We start from the raw sequence: 27,872 nt of genomic DNA on the forward strand, positions 1-27,872 counted from the left end.
TCACCATGTATGCATGCGATGACAAATACTTAAGAGACATACAGATGTGCAATGAAACTTTATTCGATACAAAATACATAAATAGAGCATTTGCAGGTGAAATCAGTGGCAGAAAATATTTGTACACATAGAAATACATTTATATATGCAGACAACAAAGCTGCTGTGACAAGAAACAAAACAGGGCAACTCACCATCGATTGCAAAAAATTATTTTACCTTTACCAATCCCTTTTATGACAGCCATAACAAATCTGATAAGCATAATTAAAATAAGAATATTCATTTCCTTGGCTAAACAAATTTCCCTGTCCAAGTTCAACAAACATTCAAAATTAGAAAAAAGTAGTCCATACACAGGACCATAACTTTTTCTCTTTTATTTTCCTTTTATTTTATTTTTTTAAAAGCACAATCTGTGACGGATGAAATGGTGTCAGCCAAATAGCTGAAACAGCCTCGATATGTGAAGACCAAACCGTAGTAGCACTAAACCACTAGATTGACAGTCATAGCAATTACAGAACGCTTTGTTAATTAAAATCGCTGGGTTCAACCCAGTTAACTGCTGCATTAGTATGGATGTACTGGGCAGTTTAAGGGCATAAAAGCATAAATTCTCATTCTGACACGTAATAAATGAAATAACATTCCACATAAACTGTGCAATTCATTATTCCATCAGCATTGGCATCAGAGTCTACATTCCAAAAGTGAAGCAGTAAAACAGGTCAAGCTGATGGAATGAAACATTCAAAGGCAAACAATAAAAATAAAAAAAATCCGGTGTGAGGCACCAAATCAGCATTGCGTTAGGGTGAGATCTGAAACAGACATGGGTGTTGTGCTTTCAATAGCTAAAAGTCTTGGCAGTATATATGATATGCATCTACTGAATAAAACACGAAAAGTGTAGCCCAAACAAATGATATAAAGAGTCGTCTTTAAAATAACCGCTGCAGAATTTAGAAAATGTAAACAGACAATTCACAAAACTTGTGCAGCTAGATGGTTAAAAAACTTTAGACTCTCCCTCAACAGGTATGTTCTTCTGAAAACCATCCCTTAAGGAATACAGCATTCGATCTCTTAAAGCTTACCTATGTGCTGTATCATTTAGACTCTTCCTGTGACTTTAAATCTACATATAAATATAAAACTCATTAATATTGCATCAATTAGCAAATATATATGTGTGAGCTTTTTAAAGAGAGTGATGCAGTGCACATTGATAATGGAAGGGCTGTTGTGAGTGGTCTGGTTTTCTGAACCCTAATGCTCATTCTGTATTCAGACACACCGTGAGAGGCTGATTTATGCAGGTGCAGTCTTGAAGGCGCTCCATGCGTGGAAACAACGGGTAAAACAGTGAGGCTCGTTGCCTTTGCGCACCAGGCGCAGTTTTCTCGGGTGCTCTGCATCCTTGGACCTCATGTGTTGAATATAGACCTGATTGAAGGGCGACACAAATGTTAATCAGGCATGGGAAGTGCTGGTGTACAATAAACCAAGTGTACAATAAAACTGCCACTCAATAAGTCACTGACCTGACAAGCCTTCAAGCTCAGTTTAATCTCCACCTGGCTTGTCTGTGTGCCGACCCACATGTAAACCTGTGAAACAAGCAAACAAACAACTCAACAAAATAGTAGTAGTAGTAGCAGTAATGTGTTTTTTTAATGCAGTGTCAGCATCTGAGGCTATCTTTATGGCAAAAACAGAGTTACAAAAATACAAGAGTTGCATAAATATAAATTAAAAAAAACAAAAACAACTGCATGAAAAATTATACAAGATGTTTTACATTAACATATGGTACAAATTCTAAAATCTGTTCGGCTGCCAGCATGAAGCTCTACCTCTTTCCCATTGTCCAAAAGCATGATGTCATCATCAGCCAGGTCATCTTGACAGAAGTCTGAGCACTTCTCTGATACAGCAAAGTAACCCTTTTCATTTGAGCACCTGAGATCAGAGATAAAATCCGTTATTACCTCAAAAATTATTAAATAAAATAAATAAATAAAAATAACTGTTGAAAAAACTGTTTAGGGTCACTATGCACACCAAAGCTGCATTTATTTAATTTAAAATATCATACATACACTACCATTCAAAAGTTTGGGGTCGATGAGAGTTTTTAATGTGTTTGAAAGAAGTCTCTTATGCTCAGCAAGGTTGCATTAATTTGATAAATACTGTAAAAACAGTATAATTGAGAAATATTACAATTTAAAGTAAGTTTTCTATTTTAATATATCTTAATGTGATTTATTCCTGTGATGTAAAGCTGAATTTTCAGTATCATTACTCCAGACTTCAGTGTCACATGATCCTTCAGAAATCATTCTAATATGATGATTTGCAGCTAAAGAAATATTTATTATCATCAACATTAATGTTGAAAACAGTTTAATATTTTTGTGAAAACCATGATACATTTTTTTCTTTGATGAACAGAAAGTTCAAAAGTTTTTGAAATATTATTTTAAAGTCCTCCTGTGGTGAAAAACAAGATTTTAATGTTGTTTATATGTCTATGTGGTGTTATTAAAATCCTTATAGACAAACCATGTGCAAATTCATAAATCAACACCATTTATGAGTATTTTCTCTTTAAAACTGCAGTGATCTAAAAACAGTCTCAAAAACGCGGTTTGAAATGAAGGCATGAAGAAATTTTTTCACACGAAAAAACATTTAAATATCTCTTTTTGGTGATCAAAGATGAATTTTAAGAGATTACATTTATTGACTACAGGGGTACTTTAACATTATAAAATGTCTTTACTATCACTTTTGGTTAAAAAAAATGCATACTTGCAAGTTTTCTTAAAAAAAAAAAAAGAAAGATAAAAAAAGACCCCAAACTTGTATTTAAATAACTTTTCTGAAACAAAATGCTCACCTAAACAGTCTAGCGTATTTCATGTACTCTGCATCTTCATCGTATGGCTTCTGTGAGCCAATGCCAACCCAGAAGAAATTTTCTGGCTCTTCTCCTTCATTTATCACCTAAAGAAAATGAAAAAATTGTTTAAGAAAAATAGATGATGTAGTGAGCATGTTTTTGATTTTCATAGCTGGAATGAACCTGTTTGCTGTAAGTGTCATCAAACATGGTGTTCATGATGTCCTCTGCCAGTTTAGCTTCATCAGGGTCTGCTGCTCGGCCAACCCAGGTGTAAACTATTCCCTGGTTGTCTGTACTTTCAAATGGCACCTAAGTAATATTTGAGTTATTAACCATTAATAAACCACAGCAAATGTTAATCTTGATTCCTTTGCTATTATTGATGATTTATAATACATGAACAGGTACATCAAATGCCAGTTTACCTTCAGTATGAAGCAGAATTCAGAGTTGAGGTTACTGGAATCTGTGGCTATTTGAATAGTCCTAGAACACAACAGAAACACCACACATGTTCATTTCTTAGAGTTTAGAAATAGCTGATGAAAAAATACTTCCTGTACATAAATTTTATACATTACCTGGTGCATAGTGCACTTCCATTTGTCCTGATATGGTATAAGCTTGGCTGCACACTGTCCACTTTTAGCTTCCTCTTGCCTTTGTGGATGATGAACTTTCTCTTGAAGTGTGACAAGAACTTGAGATTCTCCTGTTGCTGGGTCATCCTCACAACCTGAAATGTGCACGAGATATGACATCTCCTTAAAATAACAGTCCAGTAACTTCATTGGATCCTCAAACTGTCGGTCAAACATCATTACCCCACCCCACCTTGATCATGAATGAACACCGTTTGTGTGTGTGTGTAAGGAATAATTGACGACAGGCCATTGAATTATTCGAAAAATAATGCACACCGAGGTGATAATGCGATCACGACGCAAAGCAAAGTTTCCGTTACAACTCGGGTGTGCATTATTTTTCAATAATTCAACGGCCCGGAGTCAATTATTCCTCTTGAACTAGTTACCACACCTCAAAAATTCTCTCAAATATTGTAACTCAAGACATTTGACAGGTTTTTGTCCTTAAAAAGCTCTTGTGTGTCGGACTAATTTCTTACGGATCTCATCCCAAGCCCCCACATAGCTACAGTAAACTTTATAACCTGTGTTTAATTATTTTAAAAATGCAGTGTTTTTTCCATTTCCTGAAAAGTAGCGTTTTTGGAGATACAAAACAGCGACAGCAACGAAAACAGCAACAGCGACGATGTGAGGTCAAGGCAATAAGAGTCACTACAACACAATGAAGATGAAATATGAGATCAATTAAATAATGGATCCATTTAATTAACTATGTTAGCATGCAGTACCTCCAATTTGCCTGGGAACAAGCTCTCAAACTTCTTCTGCAGGCTGAAAGTGAAGGTCAACCAGCCCATGTTGGAGGCCTCACGGCCCTGCCAGAAGTAAACCACACACTGGAAGTCTTCCTCAGGCTGTTTGTCCTCATCATCTCCCTCTTCTCCTTTCTCTTTTTTTTTCTCCTGATCATCCTCATACTCCACTGGCACCCAGTACCTGAGACAGACACAAATATCACATCATTACAATGAAAGATGAAAGTTATAAGTATCTAAGACAGTAATAGTGAATTTAGTTATAGATATAACAGTTATTATTAGTTCGAAAAAAAATCAGTAAATGTATACGGAGCACTGAGGATGAAACTTAATAGAAAGGGTGTGTCTTTTTTTTCTGAAGATTTCACCAAGTTTATCAGAACTCTGTCCAACTGAGAATTAAGTGCCATCACAACCTGGCTGCAATTTTCTGCAGTTAATTTTAGTGAAGCCCTCTGACCAACCTGCATAGAAATACGTAGCAATCCTGAGTGTTAAAGTGACCAAATTCCTCCTCTGGTAAACGGGCAAACTTCTTCCCCTCTAGAACGAAGCCCTCCATGCCGTCCAAATCCTCATTCCACTCCTCCATCATCTGCTCCGCCTATCAGGTTTACAACAAACCCACAAAGGCACACTTTACATTTTATAGAATTTTGACAGAACTACTCAGGACATCCTAAAACTGAAAAGTTGGCATTAATGAGCTGTTAGTTCAGGTCTCACCTCTGTGAGAGGCATGGCTGGCTGTCTAGGCAGGAACAGAGCCGTTAGATCAGCTTTCATTTGGTCTTTCTGCTCTGCATCCTTCTTCACCTTTCCAGACAAGCCCACATTTTGTTTCACACTCTCTGCGTTCCTGGTATAATCCACCTTCAACACGTCATCCCAATTCTTGAACTTGGATTTAAAGACCTGTTGAGCGCAACATGGAATTAGAACAGAGAGTGATGTTTCATTTAATAGAGTATCTTTAAATAAAGGCAAAACGTTTTTTAATCTCTTATTTTGTCAATTTTACCTGTCCCTCCGTGCCCTCCAGATTACGGATGACCACGGCATGTTTTGGCCGATGAAGCATACTGCACACCTCTTGGCCCAGTTTCAAAGCAGCTGCCCTCACAAGACGTGGGGACTTACGGCCAATCCAAATGAAGACATCTGACCAGCAATCTAAGATGTAGACACCTTTAGTGTCCAAAAGACCTTGTACCTATAACGAGAAAATATTCCACCAGTTAGTGTATTCAGGCATGATTATGGACCCCAAATTTTGAATGGTAATAAACATTTTTCCTAGAATTTTTTGCTGCTACCATCATTATTGAAATGACATTACCAGTCTGTGCTCTGGAACCACATCTAGTTTGAGCTTGTCCTTGTGCTCCACAGACAGTTTGTAGTTGATCTGAGGAAGTTCAAGGTATCCCAAGCCCAAGCCAACCTAACAGAACAAGAAAGTACAAAATATTTTAGACCGTGGTGGTTTTAGAAAGGAATGCACAACAAACCATAGACCATTCCCTGACCTTATAGAGCTTGGGTCGGACAGGAGTGAAGTCATCTGGGACATGTTTCTTGATTTCTTCCGGCTGTCCCCCAAGCTTTTCCCAGAATTCCGGAGGTTCATGATTCTGCATCAAAGTCGAAATCTCTGCTTTGCTTTTTCGCTCATTTTTGTTAATCTTTTCAGCAAATAACCTGTAAATAGTATGGGGACTATTACAAATCTGAACAAACAGAAAAGGGGAAAAACAGCTTAATTTTTTGTATATATTACCTTGCTTTTGTAGTACCACCAAGTGTTGCATTTGCTCCTCTCCAAATAAATAATTCAAGACCAGTGTCCAACAAAAAGACAAATCTTTAAACAGAAAGAAAAACAACTATCAGATCAGTCCCTCTTATCAACATACATAGAGCAAATGCCACACAAAACTCACCGTGGGTCCAGTGAGGATGCTTTCAGAGGCACAGATTCTAATCTGATGTTCTTTTTCCCATAAACCCTGTACAACCTGCCCAAACCACAAAACAAACAGGATTAGTGTGAGTCAGATCAGGGGTGAGGTATAGAGGCAGTCCTGGGTGTTGTTTTTGGCGGGGCACCTGGTCGGGTATTGCGTGTCCTCTACGGTGAAAAATCCACTAGAAGTTCCACCCTCAATGTAAGAAATCTCATTGTCGAACACCTAAAACAGTGCAAAAAAATATAGCTAAGCATATGCTGATAATGCAGCATTACATCATTTTGCACAGGTAATGGCATTTGCTTTACTGACCGCAGTGAATTCTTCACTCTCATCTCCCATCTCCTCTCGGATTGTCCTGCACTCAGCACCCAAATAATTACGGAGATTGACAGCATGGATAGCAGAGCCGGCTTTCTTATCAAGCGTAGCTTCTTGCCCGATCCAGTAATAGATATGCCAGTTCAGGGCTCCGTTGTCATCTAAGAACGTCTGTAAAAGTGCATTACAATACATTAATTGAAAGAGTGGATGCAGAGTGGGAGCAGAAGATCTTACAAATTAAAGAAACAATATTTAAACTATAGTACTTTAATAAACATGATGATGCTTAGAATTTTTTTACAGGGCTGACCTTAAGAATAATGTAACAGTCTGCTTCATAGAACTTCCCATGGAAAGCCTCGTCCACCAGCATGGGTACAAAGTTTTCTATCTGCCAAATCGTAACACCAGGGATCTGCCCCACATCCTCCAAGAAGAACTCTGAGTAATCTAGCTGAGGTTTCTCTAGGTTCTTGTCCCAGCGTTTGGTTTTCAGGTCAGAGTATTTCATGTCTCCATTCTCCTAAAAGACCAAGAGGCATGTGAAGACCAGATAGGTTTGGACATGTACCAATATAATGGCTCCAACATTATAGCTCTGCTGTTCCCTCACCTCAATGGATTTGTTCTTCTCCTGAGCCACATCTGACATTCCCTTCAGCACCTGTTTAGCCTGATCATCCTGGGCCGAGTCCTTGCGTCTCCTTAGCCTCATCTTCCTGGCCATATGATCTCTAGGACTATTTCCTGTATAACACACAATAAGTTGCACTTTGAGCTGTATTACAGTCATATTTTCAGTTTTGTTACTTCAAACTCAGCATCTTCAGCCAATAAGGTTTAGTTTGGAATAGGTCATAATTTCAATAACATAACTCTTAGAGGAAAAAAAGCATATTGTACCTCCACCAGCTGCTGCCACAGTGGCTGGAGACGCACCAGCAAGTCGCAGCTGGTTCTGCAACGAAAAGTCTATGTTGTACCACTCAGCTGTCCTGTCTACTGGTTTAGGGGGCATGACTAGATTTGGATTCTCTCGAACATCCAATACCTAAAACATCAACGTCACAAAAGACAACTTTAATCAACAATTATTAACTGGTTTAACATATGCATGAGTATTTGTTGCTTTAGTCTTTTGAATAAGTACATAAAAACATACACTAGTGTTCAAAACTTTGGGCCTGGTAAGATTTTTTTTATGGATTTGAAAAAAGTATCTTAGGGCTGCACGAACTTGAAAAAAAAAATAAAGTTACACAGCAAACAGTCATATTCAGCAAATTTATTAACTTTATTAACTTTTTTATTTTAATATCCATGTAATTTATTTCTGTGATTACAAAGCCGAATTTTTGGAAATCATTCTAATCTGCTTTGCTGCTCAAGAAACACTTCTTATTATCAATGTTGAAAACATTTGTGCTGCTTAATTATTTTTGTAAAAACTTCATTTTTCAGGATATGTTTATAGATATTTCTTCATTAAAGAGTTCTTACCTCCAGGTCAGTAAGGAAATGGATGGCCTCTGGTAATGTCACAAGCCGGTTCTTGTTCAAGACCAGCTTCTTCAATTTTCCACACCTGAGCAAAATCAAAAAGCCACATAATTTACCATCATCTATAGGATATACATTAGTTTTATAATTATATCTAACCACTAATAAACTGTGTCTGTTCTCACCTGCACAGCCCCTCTGGAACAAGCTCCAAATTATTATTTGCGGCCATAAATTCAACCAGGTTGGACAATTTTCCCACACCAGATGGAAGTCCATCAAAATCTATTTTATTCGAGTTCACATACAGCTTTTTCAGCTTGGACAGCTTGCAAATGGCAGACTGCACATCACACCAAACAGGGAAAAAGAAGAAACAAGATTAGTGGCAAGCAAATTTCAAATGTATCAAATATAATCTGAATGACAACATTATTAATGTGATGAAGCACTTTTAAAAGCACTTTTAAAGCCAAACAACTTCTGATAACCGATAAGTTCCTCTGTTTTACTTCATTTGGCAAAGAGGGACTTACAGGCAGAGATGTGAGCTGATTCCTAGAAAGGTTGAGCGTCTCGAGTTTGGTCCACTGATCTATACACAGTGACAGTTCAGATATCTGATTGCTGCTCAGATTTAGCCGTTTGAGATTAGCCAGCGAGTACAAGCATTCTGGTACCCGAGTCAGATCATTGCAGGACAGGTCCACATCTACACAAAAATCCACAAAAGATTAATTATTCAAGGAACAACAACAATTAGAGACACTGATGTTTATTTTACAGAGAGAGCAGTAACACCGCTAGATCTCTACCTGCTAGATTAGTGAGGCCCTCCAGACTCGTGGGCATATTATTTTGAGTACGCTGTGTGTTCCTTAAATGGAGGGTCTGAAGAGCTACCATAGCCGGTAACTGCCTGTTACGACAAAGGCATACAAGTGAGACAGATTGGAGTCAGAGTTTATCAGAGGCAATGTTGATAACCCAATGATGTCATCTGAAATGAATGCATCCTTCTTTATGGCATAGATGGAAATGAAACCATAAAAACCACCCATCTTACCTCAGCTGTGCGTGCATAAGCAAATTGTTATTGAGTATCAGGGTCTGCAAATGGACCAAGCGTCTCATCTGAGGAGGCAGACTGTCCAAATTATTGTTACTGAGGTCCAGGTACAGCAGGTCAGAGAGGTTGATGAACAGCTGATTCGGTATGTTATCAATGCTGTGAGAAAGCAAACATCAGAGAACTGTTTCAGTCTAACATTTATGTTCACAGAAATTCATGGTCAAAACCATTGTGACAACAAAAATAGGATGTGCACTTTGATCCCTGTATAATTTAGGGAGGGATGGGGGTAAATGATAAAGCGAGTTCGATCTGCACTATTTTTTTTAAAATTGCGAGTCCATGTACATATGTATTAAACAGACATATAGATTAGTGGTTCTCAAATTGGGGCTCTTGAAAAATATTAATATAATAAGTGTGATTTTATCTCTAAGTCATGTAAATTAATTAAATTTAATTACTCCAGAAGCATTTTTAGAATAAAGGAACATTTTTATACTCATGCCAAATTCTAAAATATTTTATTGGGTAGAAATTGAGTAAAAAAAAATGTTAATCCCTATCCACTAAAATCACAAACAACTGGAAAAGTCACGGAGCCTTCAAATATCATTGTGGAAAATCCTCAAGCTTAGCTCAAACTAAAAATAGTTCAACTTTTACAAACATATCCCAAGATCCATGTGTTCTTTTCCATTCCATCAGTAGCACATCTACCACAAGTCCAGTCTAGTCTAAATGCATCCTTAAAGTGCTAGTTGACCCAAAAATTTAAATTATCCCATAATTTACTCACCCTCAAGCCATAGGTGTATTTGACTTTCTTCTTTCAGCCAAACACAATTGGAGTAATATTAAAAATATCCTGGCTCTTCCAAGCTTTATAATGGGAGTGAATAGCAACTTAGATTTTCAAGCCCAAAAAAGCTCATCCATCCATCCATCATAAAAGTAATCCATAAGGCCATAATCCATAATATGGTCACTGGCTTATAGCATGGGATAATTTTCATATTTGGGTGAACTAACCCTTGTACATCCCCAAATCATCACACAAGACATCTTCCAAAATACCACGGTAACAGATCACAATATAAAATCCTAAAATGTTTAAAGTCCATTTTCATGATAGATAATTATTCTTTAATTCCAAGAACTTGGGTTAAAACAGACAGATACAGAACGTACCTATTGTGACTGAGGTTTAAGACCAACATGTTTCTGGAGTTCTCCAAGTCCCGAGGGATTTCAGATAGTTGGTTGTAGCTCAGATCCTTAATAGAGGAGGCAACAATACACACCATCATTACAGCACACAAATGATGACAAATTTGCATAGTTTCACTAATCAAAACACAATCCTGCTTACATAAATTTAAATCATGCCTGTAATTTTGCACTTAACTGAGACATATAACTTAACTGAGAAATAAACACAAAGTAATTCCCTACATACCAGCACAGAAAGATCATCCAGCTGAAAAATATCATCAGGAACACCAGAGTTCTTTAGGCTGTTTCCTCTGGCCACAACTGCCTACAGCAAAACAACAAGAGCAGATTAAAGGCTAGTCTGAGCAATGTAAATATTTACAATAAAATTGAAATTCATTATCGTTTGTTATTGTTGTATTGTTTTCCCTTTCTCCTTCAATAAAAAAAAAAAAAAAATTGAAATTCATGCGGTATTTATTGACAAAAGTAATTTTAAGTACATAGACTACCGTTCAAAAGTTTTTGAGTCAGTAAAAATTTCTTTTTTGAAAGAATGTGCACACCAGGGTAGCATTTATTTAACCAAAAATACAGTATAACAGTAATACTGTGGAAATTATGCTCAAGAAACATTTATTATTATTATTATCAGTGTTAAAAAAATCTGTGCTGATTAATATTTGGAAACTGTGATCGTTTTTTTTTTCAGCATTTTTTGATGAATAGAAAGTTTAAAAGAACAGTATTTACATGAAATATAAATCTTTTGTGACTTAAATGCCTTTACTGTCACTTTAAATTAAGTTAATGCACCCTTGCTGAATAAAAGTAGTAATTTCTTTTAAAAAAACGTTGACACCAAACTTTTGAACGGTAGTGCATGTAAACAGTTACAAAAATATTTATATACTTATGTGAAACGCTAGTAGGGAACATGTCAAGTATTTCGCAATATGGTCGATCATATTTACCCTCAGGTTGGGAAGACTTGACAATTCTCCATGCAGTGTTGTGAGGCTGTTGTGACTCACGGACAAATGTTCCTGATTTCACACAAAAGGGCAAAAAAAAGGGGGAAAAAAGACCAGAGAATGAATATTAGTAAGTTGACAAAGCCTAGTTGCAAAATATGAAATTGTGACTCAGCTGTGCAATACATAATCACCAGTTTCTGTAGGGAGGCCAGTTCCTCTGGAAGATAGCAAAGCCCCGTTCTGTTCAGCTTCAGCCATCGCAAGCTACTCATAGACTTGACATGCTCAGGAAAATAACCCCCCTGTGTTTAACACAAGAGATACAAAGTCTTAAATCAGACCATCACGAGTCATATGAGTCAGTTTCTGCATTAGTGAGTTCGCAGTTTCTGAGGGATCTGCTACACTGATGTCATTTCCCAAAGAAATCAGTCTGATGCCTCAATTTGATCTAAAACAAAATAAACCTGGTACAATTAAGTCATTTCAGGACAGAAAAAAAACTTGGTGCGTTTGCTATGGCAACAACATAAGCATGAGCCAGAACCGGGTTTATCAATTTTTTAGAGACCACAGAGCCCCAAATCCGATCATCCTTATGCGAGAGACCGATTCTAAAATTTGAAAGGCATCTATATAGTTTCTTGTATAAAGACCCAATGTGTACTGTGAAATAAAATCATTTTAATAATTATTTGGAAATATTTAGTTTCCATTAAGTTACAGTTGTTGTATTGTTTCTACTTATTATAGTACTGTATTGTTAGTAGGGATGCACAGATGTTGGCCGATATAATAACAGATAATACTTTATATTTGAAAGCCGATATCCTAACCGATATATTGGCCGATAAATCGAAATCCAATTTTTTTTGTCATTTTTGAGAGCCTGATTTAAAAAAAAGTCTCACCATTAAAAGCCATGTACCAAGCACACCATTATAATGTTCTCATTATAATTTTACGTATCCTAATCCTATATGACAGACTTGCGCTGCACCTGTTGCACTTAACTATATTTTAGTTTTTGAAGTGATTCCATTCATTTTTCAAACAATCCAAAACCATCATGGCTAACAGTGCGCATCTGAAGTGTCTCAGCTTAAGGAAATAATCCATTATATATCGGCTTTAATATATCATCCAAATTTACTTATCGGCTGATAATAACATTTAAAATTAACATATATTGGCCGATACCAAGATACCAATATGGTGGCTGATATATCGTGCACCCCTAATTATAATATGTATTTATTTTAATCTATCCTTTACTTATTTTAATCTATATTTTATTTGTCTTATACTTCTCTCTAAACAGTTGCATAGACCCCCTAGCACTCTCTTGAGGCCCCTGGGGGTCCCCAAGACCCCACTTTGAGATAGAAAACAGTAAACTGCTCACACAATCATCTCGATATGAGCAGATCTGACTGAAGTGGCTTTATATAAGACAAAGACTCAGAGCATCATCACAAATTTACTCACGTAAACTCACACACTTGAGAGGCTGGGTAATACTACTGCTTAAGGAACCCATGTAAAAGACTATTGTAATTAACTTACACGTGATTTAAATAACAAAATCTTCCTTTTAGATTCATATTCATGATATATGCTCCATCTAATAGAAGCTATTAACGACCAATTGAAAGACTGTCAACCGCAGCACAGTTCATTTCTTGAGGCTATACGTATTACTGTCAACCAGCACAGCTGAACTGCAAACAAACTTCTAGTTATTTCCCCTGCCTGTCACGCCACTTGATTGACCGCAACAAATTTTGACAAGTCGCGAGCTAACGCCCAGTGTTCTTCTAAGCTAGCACAGTTAGCACTGCTAGCTCACAGTCTTAACCCGTTTTGACACGCTAACTAACATACATCGCTCTCCTCGTTTGACTGAATGATTTATTAACAATATGCCGTACCTATAGTACGTATTGAATCAGAACTCTCACCTTAAAGTCATTCCCACTCAGGTCTACTCCCCTGATAAAGGGGAGAACTCCGGTCGCGGCCATGTCTAATTCAGGATATGGCAGCAGTCGCAGCCTATTTCAGTTCGGCAGCGGCTGGTGGAACAAACACTCGCTCCCCCGCCCCCCGCTCACATGGTACAGCCCACGATAACTGCTCAGCGTTACCGGCCACTCACTTAAAAAGTTATTTCTGTTTCTATAAAAGAACAACTGTTACTTAAACCCGCCAAATGCGTGGTAAACTACACCCTCTTGCATTTATTAAATGTTGATTCATAACACACTGATTCATTTCTGAATCATTTGCAGTGCCATTTACAGGACATGGGAGAATTATAGGGAGGGGCCCTCATATTACATCTAGGGCCCCATCACAACATCCCCAGTTGTTCAGGCCATTTGTGGTATTTTTTCTTGTTTTTGGAGGTCTGGAGTAGTATATTTTACTACAGAGTCCATACTGCATTTACATTACATGTATGCATTTAGCAGAGTGGTTTTCAAACTGGAGTCCTCAGTCGGGGGTGAAAGTTAGGACGATTCTAAGGGCCCACGAACTTTTGGGGCCCCAGAGATTGATTTTATTAATGGAATGGTTGCGGTAGGGGGCCCAACCTCATATTCTTTCATAATGCCCAAAATTGCTGACGACGCCCCTGCCTGGGACCCCCAGTGCTTGGGAGTCAGTGGAAAAGTTTAAAGAAAAACAGTGGAAAAAAAATTAATCAATGTATTTGAGTAAAAAAAATATTTAAATGAATAAAAGCATGATCTATATAATAAAAATATTAAAATGAGCATAAAATACATCTAACAGAACAGAACTATTGTGAGTAGATTTTTTTTTTAAATGTAACAGTGTAGAAAATATTCCACATTGGAATATTAAATATTAATATTTCAAATAATATTTTACACATTTGTAATATACATTTTTATAGTATAAATTTGCCCTTTTCTAGAGATACATTTGTATAAATGACTGTGTAACATATTGTAGGTCATGTAAACATTTTATTCATTAAAAATACATGACTATGCACAAAAAATTATGTTTTACTTTAAAACAACTTTATTTTACACAATACAATTTATTATGTACACATAAAAAAACATTAATTATACATCAGACAACATTAATTTCATTTACATATGTATTTTACAAAAATTGGAGGAACTATTTTTTTTTACTGGCCCTGAGGACAGGTGACCCGGGTATGACCCGGCTCATGACATATTCCACAGGTTCTTGGTCTTTTGGCTGTGGGAGGCTTGTTTGAGGCAGTGCTGGCCTTTTTGTTCCCAGGATGTTTACCACCATTTCCTCCAGAAAAACCTGTGGCTGAAAAAGTGAGAGGAAATTTAAATTAATTATGAACAACAAAAGACAATATTGAAGAAATTATTCCCAAATGAAAAGTAGAACAATACAAAACAATCAAAGGCAATCCGAGAGAAAGAAACCAAGCAAATGATAAAATGCCTTAAAAAAATGTCACACCTGATTAGGAGTTTGCTGGGATGCTTAAGTAAAATACTGTTCAAAAGTTTGGGGTTCGTAAGATTGTTTAATGTTCTTGAAAGTCTCTTATGCTCTTAAAGCTACATTTATTTGATCAAAAGTAGTTAAACAGTAATATTGTGAAATATTACCAGTTAAAATAACTGTTTTATATTAGTATCTATTTTAAAATGTAATTTATTTCTGTGATGCAAAGCTGAATTTTCAAAATCATTACAGTTTTCAGTGTCAAATGATCCTTTAGAAATCTTTGATGATTTGCTGCTCAAGGAACAGATCTTCTTATTATCATTATCAATGTTGAAAACAGTTGTGCTGCTTATCATTATTGTGAAAACTGTCATACATTGTTTTTCAGGACTTTTTATATGGATAGAAAGTACAAAAGAACAGAATTTTTTTTGAAATAGAAATGTTTTGTAACTGCTACTTTTGCTTAATTTTATGTCTTTGGAGAATAAAAATATTAATTTCCTTTAAAAAAAATCTCACTGACCCCAAACTTTCGAATGACAGTCTATGTAAGAATGATCAAGATATTCCAATTATATTTTGCCTATGTATAGACAGTATTTTCAGTTTAAAAGCATGATAGACTGGTGTTATACCTGGAGCCACATTTTCATTTGCCCACAGGAAGAACCCACACTGCTGATCACGTGGTTTCCCACAGGTGTGGAACATTCGGCCCTTGTTTGGCCCATCTTTCATGACAGTCCTGGTAACTGCAGGCTCATTACAGTTACACATGGTTTCACCTTCATCACCTGCAGATTCTCTGTTGTTTTGCCTCTGCTGAGGCATGTTCCCAAAGCCATTTGAGGGCCTGGAAGGTTGAAAGTTCTGACTCAGGGGTCCTCTGTTTCCTTCAGGCGCTCCCTGCTCAGTCGGCTGGTCAGCCCACAGGAAGAATTTACAATCCCCTGTGTTACACTTGTAAAACTGACGGCCTTGGTTGGGACCCTCTTTGCGTACAGTGAGAAGAATGGCATCCTGACCACAGTTACACACAATGGCACCGCCCTGGAATGAAGCTGGTGGTTGTGCTCCCCGAGGAGGTGGCAGACTGGCTGGGGGACGGTTGCTGTCGGCTCGGGGTCTGGGTGCAGGAGGTCTCACGTTCTCCACCCTGGACAGAGGTGCTGAGTTGGTTCGAGGTACATGATGCTGATTTGACCCAGAGCTGTTATTAGGACAAGAGCCAGAATCTCCTCCTCCTCTAAGATATTTTAAGTTCAAGACCTCTCTGAGAGTCTCATCACATCCTCCAATGCAGCCCACAAATTCAAGGGGCATCATAGGTGGCAAACTTCCTCTCTTGAATTTAAACTTCAGCCTGTCAAAGATGTTATGAATAAAACAAGAGTCAGTATTAAAAAAATAAACATTATTAACGTTCTTAATACATGGTACTGGTCTTATTTTCCATGGTTTATTAGCACAAATTTCCACACACAAACATTAACACTTTAAAATAAGGTTAATTTTCTTAAGATTAGTTAATGCCGTATGAATCGTGAACTAACAAGCAACAACAATTTTTACAGCGTTTATTAATGAAGGGTAATGTTTATTTATAAATATATTGTTTGTTGTCAATTCATGGCATGGATCATGTCAAGGATCATACATGATCCTTCAGAAATCATTCCAATATGCTGATTTGCTGCTCAAAAAAACATTTATTTTATTTGTTTATTTATTTTACTGACCCCAAACTTTTAAAGGTAGTGTAACTGCTCTGCAATATTAAAATGATTACAAAGCAGCATAAGAACCACATTCCTTACATATGGACCGGATGTGGACGGCACGTTGAACAGATGCTCTCGTCTCTGCTGACCTCCAGAACTGTGTCTGGAAACCACACGGCTGCTTTACAAGCTGGATATCCCATACATGAAAGAAACATCCTGCACAGAGTGATATAAAAAGGATGATCAGAAAAGGAGTAAACAAACAACATTTCCATTTCAGATTCAACCTGAAAACCCAAACTGTTAGATTAACCCATGATGTTGTCTCACCCTGTGCTGTCTTTCTTCCTCTTTAGCACCATGTCACAGTTACACTGAGGACACTTTCGCACTGGTAATGGCATCTCCATCTCTCCTTGTTCCTCTTCGGTAATCTCCTGAGCCGGGCCCAGATAATTGGACAAGGCTTCATCCAATCTGCACGCAATATGACAACAGTTACAAACAAAACAAATTTGTATGTAGAAATGTAATTTGCAGTGTAACTGAAATTGAAATAAGTGATGCTACATTCAGACTCACTTCTTTGCCTTCCTCACGGATTCAATAAAAACAGCCTTGTATTTTGCCATATGATAACTGAGGACAGAAGCTTTGTCCTTCTGGCCCTCTGACACAAGTTTAAGATCCGCCTCAAGCTCCGCTCTCAGGTCTGGTTTAGACATTTCATACCCCATAGAGTTATACCCTGAAACAATGCGACACTTAATTTCAAACCAATCACAGAGATTGAACTGCCTCTATCATGCTATTTTAAATGTTTAATTTAGTTTTGCATGTATCCACTAATATGTTAATTTCGTTACCTTCAACAAGACCCATGCCGAGTTCTCCAGGAAGGAACCTCTGGTCAGCCGTCAGCCCCACGTACATGCGACTCTTTATGGTCTCAATGTGTTCAGCATGTGTTGCATCGGTACCTGCAACAGCGACTCAAGCTGAGTGCCACGCTTTTTCAACAATGATGTCAAATATTTAAGGTACAAAACTTGACCGATATGTTTCAGTACCAATGCCATGCTTCTCCATGAGCGATATCAAATCAGCCTCTGTCAGAAGCTGTGGTGGACTGGTCTGTCCTTCCACCATCTCAATCGCTGTGGGCTGGAACGTGGTATCAGGCCTATATAATGGAATTACCTGTGCAAAAAAAATGCATAAGGCATAAAAATAAAACTCAATATCTTCAGCTATAAAATGTGTTATGCTTTTTGTAGTAATCACCTTATTGTACCACTTGTCATAAGGGTACACTTCCAGATAATTGCGTGCGATGATCGTCAATCCACTAGCAGAGAATCTCTCTTCAGCTATTTCAATTTCAACCGTCACCTCTTGACCCTGAGCATCTTTGGAGCAACAGGCCAGGAAGTGACGTACAATGAACTCATATAGCCGCTTTTCATTACCCTTCAAAAAAAGAAAAATAATTAAACATTGCCATTGTGTACATTTCTAGCTACTTGCAGCTGCATATGATGGTTCTAACAGAGAGGTTGCACTAGAGCCGGCGCCAGGACACATGAAAGGGGGAATTGATCATTCTTGAGGGAGGGCATCCCGTATCGAGGGGAGGGGGCTATCTGTATGACAGATGTATTGCTTTTATTTTATTTATTCCTTTTGTATTCAAAATATTCATAAACCTTTATAATGATCATGTTAGCTGATATATAACGCACGATGGGTGACGCCATGTTAGTTTGCGCTGCCATTCAGAGAATCGGATCAGTCGGATTTACATCACATATCCAATTCTCCTGAAATACATAAAAGTTGCCAGCGAACTGGTAGAAGAATAAAGTAAACAATGTAAACAAATGCAAAACAATGTGTATCTGATATTAATAAAACATGTCATCAAATTATATTTAAATGTATTGTTATTGCGGCTTCCAAAAACATCAGTGTGTATTTAACAAACTATAAATATATAATTTTTTTTGGTAGTACTTATGAGTATTTAAATGTCTGAAACGAAAAATAAGCATTTTGTGTTTGAAAACACTGATAGGTTGTGATATGAAAAGCACTGAGAGTGTCCGTCTCTGGCTCAGCGAAACACACGAAACACATTTGAAGTTAGCAGTTGTTGACGTGAAGCACTGAACATTCTATACACACCGGTGTGATCGTACGCGTCAAAGGGTTAAAAGTCAATCGTGTTTTCGGAGTGGAGGGGGTACAAATTGCCCCATCCAGGCGTCGGGCCTAGGTTGCTCACCTGTAAACTGTTGGTGTATTTGGTGGGGTGAATGGGGGGATGGGCCTGATCTGATTTGTTTCCATTTCGAGGTGTGGGCCCACCGCTTTCCAAAATGCGCTGAGCAAAATTTCCCCATTCATTATCTTGTGTCTGTTGCTCAACCAGCAGGGTAAGGTTCAGGTTCTGAGGAAACATGTTGGTCTCAGTGCGAGGATAACTGATAAACCTGGAAGGAAACAGACAGGCTGATTTGTGAAGCGGCACGACTGACATGCTGTAGTAGACCATTGTTTCTTAAACCCAGTCCTCGGGACCCACCTACCAGAATGTTTTAGATGTCTCACTAATTAAAACACCTGTTTCAACTCATCAGATTTTTAGTGTGTTGTTGAATAGGGAGACGTTGAAAACATTCTGGTAGGTGGAAAACACTGCTGTAGACCACAGATATATGGATGGATGAAATAACCAATAACATACCCTTGAGTGTACAGCTTTTCTGCAGTTTTCATGGTTTCTTTGGCACTTATCCTCAATTTCCTTGAAGACAGTTTTTCAAGTTCCTAACCAAAAAAATAAGCAGGCATTATCATACATGCTACATTTTTTATCTCCATGTTTCAGTTATTAATTGAACTCAACTCATGCAACAGCACTACTCATTTGTGCATCATTTTGGGCACAAGTCACTCAAGAAATTGCACTTTGAAAAAAACTTTAGTAGCTAATGACAATTGTGTACAATGTTGTAAAAGTCAAATTTGTTAATATTGATCAACTTGTCGGTAGCTGTATAACAAAAAGTACACGATCATTCAAAAGCTTAGGGTTAGTACGATTATTTTAAAAGAAAATAAATACTTAGATGCATAAAGGAAGCAATACATTTATAAAAAGTGACAGTAAATTTATAATGTTACAAAAAGATTTATATTCCAAATAAATGTTGTTCTTTTGAACTGTCTATTCATTAAAGTATCCTGAAAAATGCATCACGTTTTCCACAAAAATAACCAAATTGATTATAATAATAAATGTTTCTTGAGCAGCAAATCATCATATCAGAATGATTTCTTAAGGATCATGTGACACTGAAGGACTGGGGTGATGATGCTGAAAATTCAGCTTTGACATCACAGGAATAAATTACATTTTAATATAGATTAAAAACTTTTTTTTTTAAAGTTATTTTAAATTGTAAATTATTCACAATATTTGTTTTTACTGTATTTCTGTTATCTGTAAACTTTTGAACAGTCATGTGTGTGTGTCCACATACTATTGTCCATATTTCCAGTCTGAATTTCGATGAAAAAACTTTCAAGAGACATGTTCTCATTTACTCACCACAGTGTCAAGGGGTAAAGGTCGCCATTTGCTTTTTGGTTTGCTTGTTACAGATATCACTTTCGCCATCGGATCCTAAAGAAAAGATTAAAGCCAAGCACAGGAAACTTATGATGACAGAAAAATGACACACACATCTTACATATGTGTAATGCATAATTTCAATGAAGAAAAAATTAAAACAGTATATATTCTTGATATGCATTTAAAAATCCTTTTTAAGAGATTAAACAGAAGCGCAGACCTCCATGCACATCTGATACAGCACAAGGCACGCTGTGTGATTGAAAAGACGATGTCTTTTCCAGCTGAATTCTACTGATTCCTCTTCGTTAGGCTCATGGACAACTAACAGACAATAAAGTGTATGTGAGAAAGCACTTGATGCATTTTGTTCATCAATATTAAATGTGAACTGTGAAAATTAAAACATCAGAGTACCTTTGATTTTAAAGAAAGTTTCAGGGACGAAGGCTTGAATTGCTTTAAACCGCTCTACTACAAAGCCAAGGGTTGGGAACTGACAGCTGCCATAACTGATGAGCTGATCGGAGAGAGATTCTGGGAATATCTTCTGCAAGCGTAATGTCTGGAACCTGGTGAACGATGCCCCTGAAGGAACATAATGTACATAAGTAAACACATTAGATTTCGTCTTAAACAAAGTAGTTTGTGATAATGTTCTATGATATTTTAAAATGCCTACCGATGCGGAGATCAAGCTCCTGTCTCACATCCACAGCATCACTGATGTTGATATTCGGCTCAGTGAGGGTCTCACAGGCTCTTCTTATGGAGTTTGGGGTGATCTCAGAGAACCGTGCACGGAAGACCTGAATGTTTGGCTTCACTAAATTGAAAGATTTCACAGGAAGTTAAAGTCACTGTGAAATCAAAATTGTTTATTCTTACTTTTAATAGAATATAGCAATATTTATTATGATTTATCCATGATTCTGTGTACAACATTATTAGTATTTTTTTATTTTCCTGTAACCTCGTAATCTTTAATCAAATAATAAATCTCTTCACAGATGACATGTTTACTGGCGTGAGGGCAGGACAACAGGTCACTCACATTACATCACAGGAATAGCAAACCACAACCATCCGATGAGTCCCGCCCTACATTTTTTTCTTATTTGGATGTACTTCACAATAGGCAAGAAAAGTCTATCACAACTTCTGTTTCATGCCGACTTTAAAAAGTTGTAAGAAATATACAGCACCAGTACATGATACACTAAACTTACCTGCTTTACAGACATTAATGATCTCAAATCCGATATTCTCTCCTTCCCGGTCACAATCAGTCCAAATGACCAGCGCTTGACACTGTCTTACTTCTTTCTCCAAAGTCCTCTGGATAATGTAAATACATAGTTTTTGCAATATAAAATACAAGCTCATATTCTAAATGGAAGGAATGGAAATGAGTACCTTGATCGGTATAAAGTTTTCAGGGCAGTACTTTTCCACCTCAGCATCAAACAACAGGACTGGATTACAACTATGCCTGTGAAACATACCACATAATAAAGTTTGAATAAACTAAAGTTAGTTATTAGGTTAGTTATTGTTATTATTATATTATACATATATATATTACCATTTCTGAAAAGGAGCTTTGAATTCGAGACCCAAGAGATGCCCTGATACTGATGTCATGTTTACAGTTACATTCTATGAAGAAATAAACATCATGATCAGCACATAAAGACTATATGTTTTACAATCTTTTTTTTTTTCTGTGATAAACCAAAAAAAGTACTTACTTGGCCAAACAGGTTGTATTCATACTCATATATTTTGTTGTAGACAGAGTAGCCTTCTCTCTGTAAAGGAAACCAGATTCATTAACAATGACGACCATCCTAACAAATAAAAGTAACAACTCTTTTGATGATTACAATCACATTTGACATTACAGATCAAGATAACTTGTACAACAGTCTGCACTCACTCTTCTCGATCTCCCATTTGACATAATTTCTGCAATGCCCTTAGCAGCGTCGTTTTTCTCGGCAACACAAAGCACTTTCTTAATCTGAGTGCGTCTTATCATGTTTACAGATATTTGCCTACAAAGTTGACTGTAAATTGTCACACTCAAAGATCTAAGCAAAACTTTCATAACTGTGATCTAGCAGCGCATGATCACAGTACACTCGACATTACACCACATTAACAGCAGCTGAGCTTGCTTGCTAACTAGCATAGTAAAAAAAACTGACAATTATAATATAACTGAGATAAGATATATCAGTGTAAACTCAAAGTTTTGAAAACACATCTGTAAAAGTATAATGCAGCAGTATAACAGCAGATGAATCAATTCCAAAAACTTCCAATGCAGGCGCCTGACGAGAATTGTCGTAAAAATACCGTAAAGCAATATGTTAGAATGCCGTATGGCTGTATGTGTATTTCCCCAACGAAATGTCATAAACCAACTAACTAAATAAATAAATAAATAAATAAATAAGTGAATTTAAATAATTTCCAGAGTTTTAAGAACGAGTCTTGTCATTCGACACGAATAATCAAATGTCTCCCCTCGAACAACCACAAAGCGCGTCATCATAACAAATGCCCTGTCTGTGTGTCAAAAACCTAGTTAGTACCTAGGCGGCATATTGAGCACTATAAGCGCTTTTCGGGTCGCTGGGTACCTCCAAAATGCTGACTTGCTAGGCAGCTCACTAGGTTTTGACACACATCCAGTTCCTCATCATGACAGTCACGTGGGAAGGTTACGATGGTTTAAATATGGCTGCTTTCAGAGGAATTCAGTTTATTGAGCAGCTGGATTACACAGTGGTGTTTTCGCTTTGATATACTATTTAGATGGCCGATTATAAATAGGTTTATATAAGCGGTGGCCGTTGACAGATGTTTCAGATTTATGGCAGGTGACGTCAAAGGTCTGTCAGGCTGGACAGCATCGTCTTCAAGCTCATGCATAGCAGATCGTGATCTGGATCAGTGGACTAACCAGCCCCGCTGCAGAGAGGGAGACAGTCCACAGTGGCAGTGCACAACATATTTATGTTTTGTGTTTTCAAAACGATGTCTTTGTTAAATATTATGTATTCATTGATGGAGATACTTAGCATTGAAGGATATTTCTGCTGATGTCTCTTTATATACTCAGAGAACATGATTGGCTCACCAGATTTGGTGGCTTTTACCAAAGAAGATGACTTTGGGGAGTCATTCTCGGATCCATTGTCACTTCCAGTGGAGTTTTCTGTGCCTTTGTTTACTCATACTGCCAATGCAAATCCATGGACGAAGACATCCTATGCGAAATTCTCTAAAGATTTCATACTCATCTCTGAATTTTCAGAACAGGTTGGTCCACAGCCTTTACTCACCATTCCCAATGACCCCAAAGTGTGCGGGACATTTGACCTTAACTACTTCTCACTACGCATCATGTCTGTGGACTACCAGGCATCTTTTGCCGGACATCCTCCTGGCAGTAACTACCCAAAGCTAAATTTTGTGGAGGACTCAAAAGTTGTCTTAGGTGATTCCAAGGAAGGGGCTTTTGCCTACGTCCATCATCTGACACTGTATGACTTGGAGGCTCGTGGATTCGTACGGCCCTTTTGCATGGCCTACATTTCCGCAGACGAAAGGAAGATCATGCAGCAGTTCCAAGAGCTGTCATCTGAGTTTTCCAAGGCTTCAGAAATTGTCAAATCAGGAAACAGGAAAGCTTTTGCAAATGAACTGGAAAAGAAACTGAAAGACTTGGAGTACACCAGATCGGTGCTGCACAAAGAGGCAGAGCTGCAGAAAATGAACAATGGCTGTTATTCCACACAAGCTATTGAGAAGGCGAATGAATTAGCAAATATGGAGAAGTCTATCTATGAACACAAAGATCTACTGAGGCAAATCACATCTTATCCTTCCAGGAAAAAGAGAGATGTGGATTTTGTAGAATGTGAGACAGAAAAACAGGCTGAGACAAGTCTATCAGATGATACACTAAATAGTAATCATTCTGAAGTTGCAGGGAAGACTGTAGAATCTGAAAGCGATGGTAGAAAGTCCTCTTACACGCCTCAGCTCATCAAGGCCAAATCTGCAAAGTGCTTTGATAAACGCTTGAAAACGTTGGAAGAGCTCTGTGATTCCAACTTTTATCACCAAACTCTAGAGCAACTAAATGTAATCGAGAAGTCGTTCCGAGGAGATCTGTGCTCTATTTACACCAGCCAGATCGACAGGGCTCTTCTGAGCAAACAGAGAGTTACTAGTTTTCTCTTCGAAGCTGAATGTGACTGGGAGGACGAAGGAACCTCAAAGAACTTCAATTTCACTTCCAACATCCCAACAATCCCCATTCTGCACTTATCTGGTGAGCCGCTGAGTCTCGAATCCTACACCACCTGCATAGATGTAGATCAGATTAAGCCAGGTGTGGAGTCTATGGAAGGGCCTCCTGAATCCAGTACATCTGACATCACACAGGAAACCTCTGAAGCCGCCGACACAGAGACCAAAGGGAGTTTCAGTAGCGACAAGAGCATTGAGGCTCTTGGAGGTGTTAGTCCTTCCAGTCTACAGGCAAATTACTTTGATGGCCTTGAAAGAAAGTGCAAGGTATCCATTGCATCCTCATTTGAAAATGCGTCCCATTCTGTTGCTGTTCCACGTAGGTCATCTGACGGGAATCTAGTCCCGATGGATGCATCCTGCTGTATTGGACAGGACAGTTTTGTTTATGAGGAACCTTTACCTGAGCTCGCTCAGGAGTGTTGTGGCGAATCTGTGGTGAACCAAGAACCCCTGTCTCTTTTTCAGGGAGATACTGCCTTACAGGTAAACTACATTCTGGAAGAGTCCGCCCTCGCAGAGACCCCCAACATGGGACTGACTTTTTCCGAACTTAACACTTGCGTTCTCTCAGAGGATGTGGCAAAAATTAATATCGAAGATGCATCTGATAGTACGAGCTACATGAGCGCCTCCACCAGTTCTGACCGAACAGTGTCTCCATTCACTTACGGCAGTGCGTTGACACTAAAGCAGAAGAAGAAAGCTGGTCACAGTGCACTTCGATTCATCAGGCAATATCCATTTGCTCACCAAGCCATTTTCTGCCTTCTAAGTGGCCGAACGCTTGTTATTTTGGGTGTGGATGAGGGCATGGTGAGGAAGCTGGTCAATGCTTTGTTCGTTTTCGTACCCAATCTCGGCAAGTATGGTGAAACCGTCCAACCGTGGCTTTCGACACCATTTCAGCTTACCGACTTGCAGAGGTGGAAACTTATTGGATTGCAGAGGTATGTTGAAAAAATCTGACCTGTAGTCAATCAATAACTCTGTATCATAGTGGTCCAAATATATATATTTTTGCTTGTAATGCTTTAAATCAGTGACCAAAAGTGCAGAGTACAGAGTTTTGACATTTCCTTCTTCTTTTTTTTCCAGAGCTGCCTCCCCAGCTGGATCCAGCATCCTCCACTCTCTGAATCGATACAGCCGTTACATAAGCATTTTGGATTGTGACAACAAGACCCTCCGGTGTCCACCATACCAAGGAACATTAATTAGCCATTTGGCGGACCATAGGACTCAGATCAAGCGTGGCAGCACCTACTTTCTCCATGTTCAGGGTATGTTAACTCAGCTTACAGCCAAGGCCTTCCTTTACACATTCTGCCATCACATTCATCTTCCCATGGACATCAACGACCAGGGCTCGGTAAAGTCACGCAGGACTAATTTCTTGTTGCAGCTCGGCTACACTGTTGATGAGAGTAAAATCATCCAGTACCTGAGTGAGCTCATCAAGCAACATTACGTTCAGGGGTCCTCGAAGTGGGTCAAGCAGTCTTTTTGTTTTAATTATACCACCAGCTATTTGTACAAAATCTGAATGTGTCTATTATCTTTTCACCATTAAACCGGTTAAGGGAGACCAAATGTATTATTTGAATGTAATTACTTTTTCTTTTCTTTTCTTTTTTTGTGTTTATGTGTGTGAATATTCTCGTGGCATTCCAGGAAGCAGTCCGTTGTTACAGAATGTGGTCTATTTGTTTAGTGTAAAGATTGCATATTTAAATCTATTGCCAAACCGTTTTCCGTATTGAGAAAATAGGTTCCTCATGTGGTCTGAAGACCTTACAGAAGCTCTGTAATAAAATCAAGATTCAGCAAGATTTCACCATCGGCCAAGCAAAAGTAGGCATGTTTTGAAAGAGGCTGTATGAAACAGCTCATTTAAATGTGTAGTTACAGGCTTGTTTTCATTAACAGCTATAGCTACACAGGAACAACAGCAGGAGAGTTTCTAACCACGATATAATTAATCTGGTCCAGGTAGCCTGTTTAATCATTAATGTTTTTTGCTTTCATAAGCAATGAGAATCATGCATGCATGAAAATCACAAGCATAATTTCAATGGAACTAACTTAAGTGGCATCAGAAGTGTATTTTACAATACATGTTCTTCTCAGTATGCTGCTGCTGTTTACCATTGACCAACAGCCTCTATAAAATGCACTAACATAGCATTCTGAGCGTGAGAAATTGAATGCGCCAATTGATTATTAATATAAGAAAGACATGCAAGTTTGCTCCTTTTTTCTGCCCTCTCTAGTGGACATAAAATCTGAGGGGATTTTTTTTAAATACAAAGATGAACAAAGGTTACAGACATTGTTAAACTAACAAAAATTGAGCCAACTGCCCTTTTTGTTTAACATAATTGTGTGATAAGGTGAATGAATGTACTGCATGTAAAATGTCACATCGTGGAGAACTGTTACACAATCTTCTGCATGTTTGAAGAACACAAAAATGTAACAATGGTAAAATATGAGGGCATTTCCATTGTATGTCACGTGTTACTCTTCAGCCTTTCTAAATGTATTTAAAATGGATATTAATTGTTGTCTAAGTTGTGTGCAAGCAACGTCAGCATGAGTAACTGAGGGTGAACTGGCACTTCATTCTAATGTCTGTTGTAGTGTTGTGAAATGAACGATAATGGTGGTTGTTGCCAATACGTTGTCTGTAACTGTTATTCCCACTACTGCATGAACGCAGTTGTAGTCCTGAAAATACAGTCCTTAACTGCCACCGCTGTTTCATCACAAGTGTGTCTTAATATTAAATTCTTTTGGCTACCCGGTAATTATTGGCCTTTGTAACGATTTTCAGCATTTAATTGCAGTCTGTTGAATGTATATTGAGAATAAGCCATACCATTTTACGCACATTATCTTCTAAGAAGGTTATTTCTTTTTGCTGATTTTGAACAAATCTTGTTTTCTGTAACGGTCTAAATCATGCAGTTTTGTTGCTTCTTTTCACAAATCTATTTTAAGACAGTATTGTAAGCTCTTCTGGGGTAAGGTGTAATCTTCATGCTAAAATATTTATGGATGTTAAAGTCGAGTAAATTGAGGGTCATCTGTGTGCTTTAACTTGCTGCCCACTGTGAAATTACTCTGCCTTCAATCTCATTAAATTATTTCTGATTTAGCCATGTGCATCACATCTTTATCAAATGGTATTATACCTACCTTGTAACAGTTTGTGTATTTAGCAAAACTAGCCTATACTTTCCTTTATTATGTAATTAAAGGCACATGATTTGTCTCATTCTGAATTTGTATTGACTTACACATGTAAACTTATTAGGGTAAATAG

The 27,872-nt window shown here is 37.8% G+C and overlaps 3 protein-coding genes across 7 annotated transcripts; 1 reads left to right on the plus strand and 2 right to left on the minus strand.

Annotated features, from left to right (window-relative positions):
- Nucleotides 1–43: 43 nt before the first annotated feature.
- Nucleotides 44–13,675, minus strand: flii (FLII actin remodeling protein). 4 transcript variants are annotated; one of them, XR_013196828.1, is made up of 32 exons: nucleotides 13,342–13,554; nucleotides 11,572–11,682; nucleotides 11,378–11,449; nucleotides 10,648–10,728; nucleotides 10,380–10,465; nucleotides 9,183–9,344; nucleotides 8,932–9,035; nucleotides 8,653–8,828; nucleotides 8,302–8,459; nucleotides 8,117–8,201; nucleotides 7,520–7,667; nucleotides 7,230–7,363; nucleotides 6,927–7,139; nucleotides 6,605–6,784; nucleotides 6,432–6,514; nucleotides 6,266–6,340; nucleotides 6,103–6,186; nucleotides 5,852–6,023; nucleotides 5,662–5,766; nucleotides 5,344–5,535; nucleotides 5,049–5,237; nucleotides 4,787–4,926; nucleotides 4,293–4,500; nucleotides 3,496–3,650; nucleotides 3,340–3,400; nucleotides 3,095–3,223; nucleotides 2,909–3,015; nucleotides 1,860–1,965; nucleotides 1,548–1,613; nucleotides 1,301–1,449; nucleotides 1,101–1,141; nucleotides 44–824 (listed from the first exon to the last, which is right to left on the minus strand). XR_013196828.1 is itself a non-coding variant. In XM_077213269.1 (31 exons), the coding sequence occupies exons 1-30, from the start codon at nucleotides 13,402–13,404 to the stop codon at nucleotides 1,315–1,317; spliced, it is 3,780 nt and encodes a 1,259-aa protein (XP_077069384.1). In that variant the 5' UTR covers nucleotides 13,405–13,554; the 3' UTR covers nucleotides 44–1,141; nucleotides 1,301–1,314. The 4 variants fall into 4 exon arrangements, 2 of the variants coding, with proteins under 2 accessions (XP_077069384.1, XP_077069383.1); XR_013196827.1 differs by having other exon boundaries at nucleotides 1,101–1,449; XM_077213269.1 differs by having other exon boundaries at nucleotides 44–1,141.
- Nucleotides 13,676–14,356: 681 nt separating this feature from the next.
- Nucleotides 14,357–22,801, minus strand: top3a (DNA topoisomerase III alpha). Its single transcript, XM_077213270.1, has 19 exons — nucleotides 22,158–22,801; nucleotides 21,970–22,029; nucleotides 21,804–21,877; nucleotides 21,635–21,710; nucleotides 21,448–21,556; nucleotides 20,901–21,044; nucleotides 20,636–20,806; nucleotides 20,439–20,542; nucleotides 20,195–20,269; nucleotides 19,328–19,410; nucleotides 18,866–19,073; nucleotides 17,866–18,051; nucleotides 17,652–17,781; nucleotides 17,448–17,561; nucleotides 17,164–17,329; nucleotides 16,912–17,058; nucleotides 16,675–16,797; nucleotides 15,493–16,220; nucleotides 14,357–14,704 (listed from the first exon to the last, which is right to left on the minus strand). The coding sequence occupies exons 1-19, from the start codon at nucleotides 22,326–22,328 to the stop codon at nucleotides 14,550–14,552; spliced, it is 3,024 nt and encodes a 1,007-aa protein (XP_077069385.1). The 5' UTR covers nucleotides 22,329–22,801; the 3' UTR covers nucleotides 14,357–14,549.
- A 123-nt stretch (nucleotides 22,802–22,924) lies between these two features.
- smcr8a (Smith-Magenis syndrome chromosome region, candidate 8a) lies at nucleotides 22,925–27,704 on the plus strand. Of its 2 annotated transcripts, XM_077213273.1 has the most exons (3): nucleotides 22,970–25,494; nucleotides 25,643–25,827; nucleotides 25,950–27,704. In XM_077213273.1, the coding sequence occupies exons 1-3, from the start codon at nucleotides 23,354–23,356 to the stop codon at nucleotides 25,964–25,966; spliced, it is 2,343 nt and encodes a 780-aa protein (XP_077069388.1). In that variant the 5' UTR covers nucleotides 22,970–23,353; the 3' UTR covers nucleotides 25,967–27,704. The 2 variants fall into 2 exon arrangements, with proteins under 2 accessions (XP_077069386.1, XP_077069388.1); XM_077213271.1 differs by having other exon boundaries at nucleotides 22,925–25,494; nucleotides 25,643–27,704.
- Nucleotides 27,705–27,872: the final 168 nt, after the last annotated feature.

This window comes from Siphateles boraxobius, unplaced genomic scaffold (assembly GCF_051911475.1).
Source record: "Siphateles boraxobius isolate OS27281-9 unplaced genomic scaffold, OSU_SipBor_1 66, whole genome shotgun sequence".
NCBI lineage: Eukaryota > Metazoa > Chordata > Actinopteri > Cypriniformes > Leuciscidae > Siphateles > Siphateles boraxobius.

Bases quoted from the DNA above. Each gene is read 5' to 3' on its own strand.
- top3a (XM_077213270.1), bottom strand. From the start codon at position 22,328: ATGAAAGTTTTGCTTAGATCTTTGAGTGTGACAATTTACAGTCAACTT. The intron at 20,807-20,900 runs GTAGGCATTTTA...ATGTTCCTTCAG, and splicing joins GGAGCTTGATCTCCGCATCG to GGGCATCGTTCACCAGGTTC. The intron at 16,798-16,911 runs GTGAGACAACAT...CACTCTGTGCAG, and splicing joins AGGAAGAAAGACAGCACAGG to GATGTTTCTTTCATGTATGG.
- flii (XM_077213268.1), bottom strand. From the start codon at position 13,404: ATGGCCGCGACCGGAGTTCTCCCCTTTATCAGGGGAGTAGACCTGAGT. The intron at 7,668-8,116 runs GTAAGAACTCTT...TTGATGTTTTAG, and splicing joins ATTTCCTTACTGACCTGGAG to GTATTGGATGTTCGAGAGAA. The intron at 6,515-6,604 runs GTCAGTAAAGCA...GCACTGTTTTAG, and splicing joins AGAGTGAAGAATTCACTGCG to GTGTTCGACAATGAGATTTC.
- smcr8a (XM_077213271.1), top strand. From the start codon at position 23,354: ATGATTGGCTCACCAGATTTGGTGGCTTTTACCAAAGAAGATGACTTT. The intron at 25,495-25,642 runs GTATGTTGAAAA...TTTTTTTTCCAG, and splicing joins AAACTTATTGGATTGCAGAG to AGCTGCCTCCCCAGCTGGAT.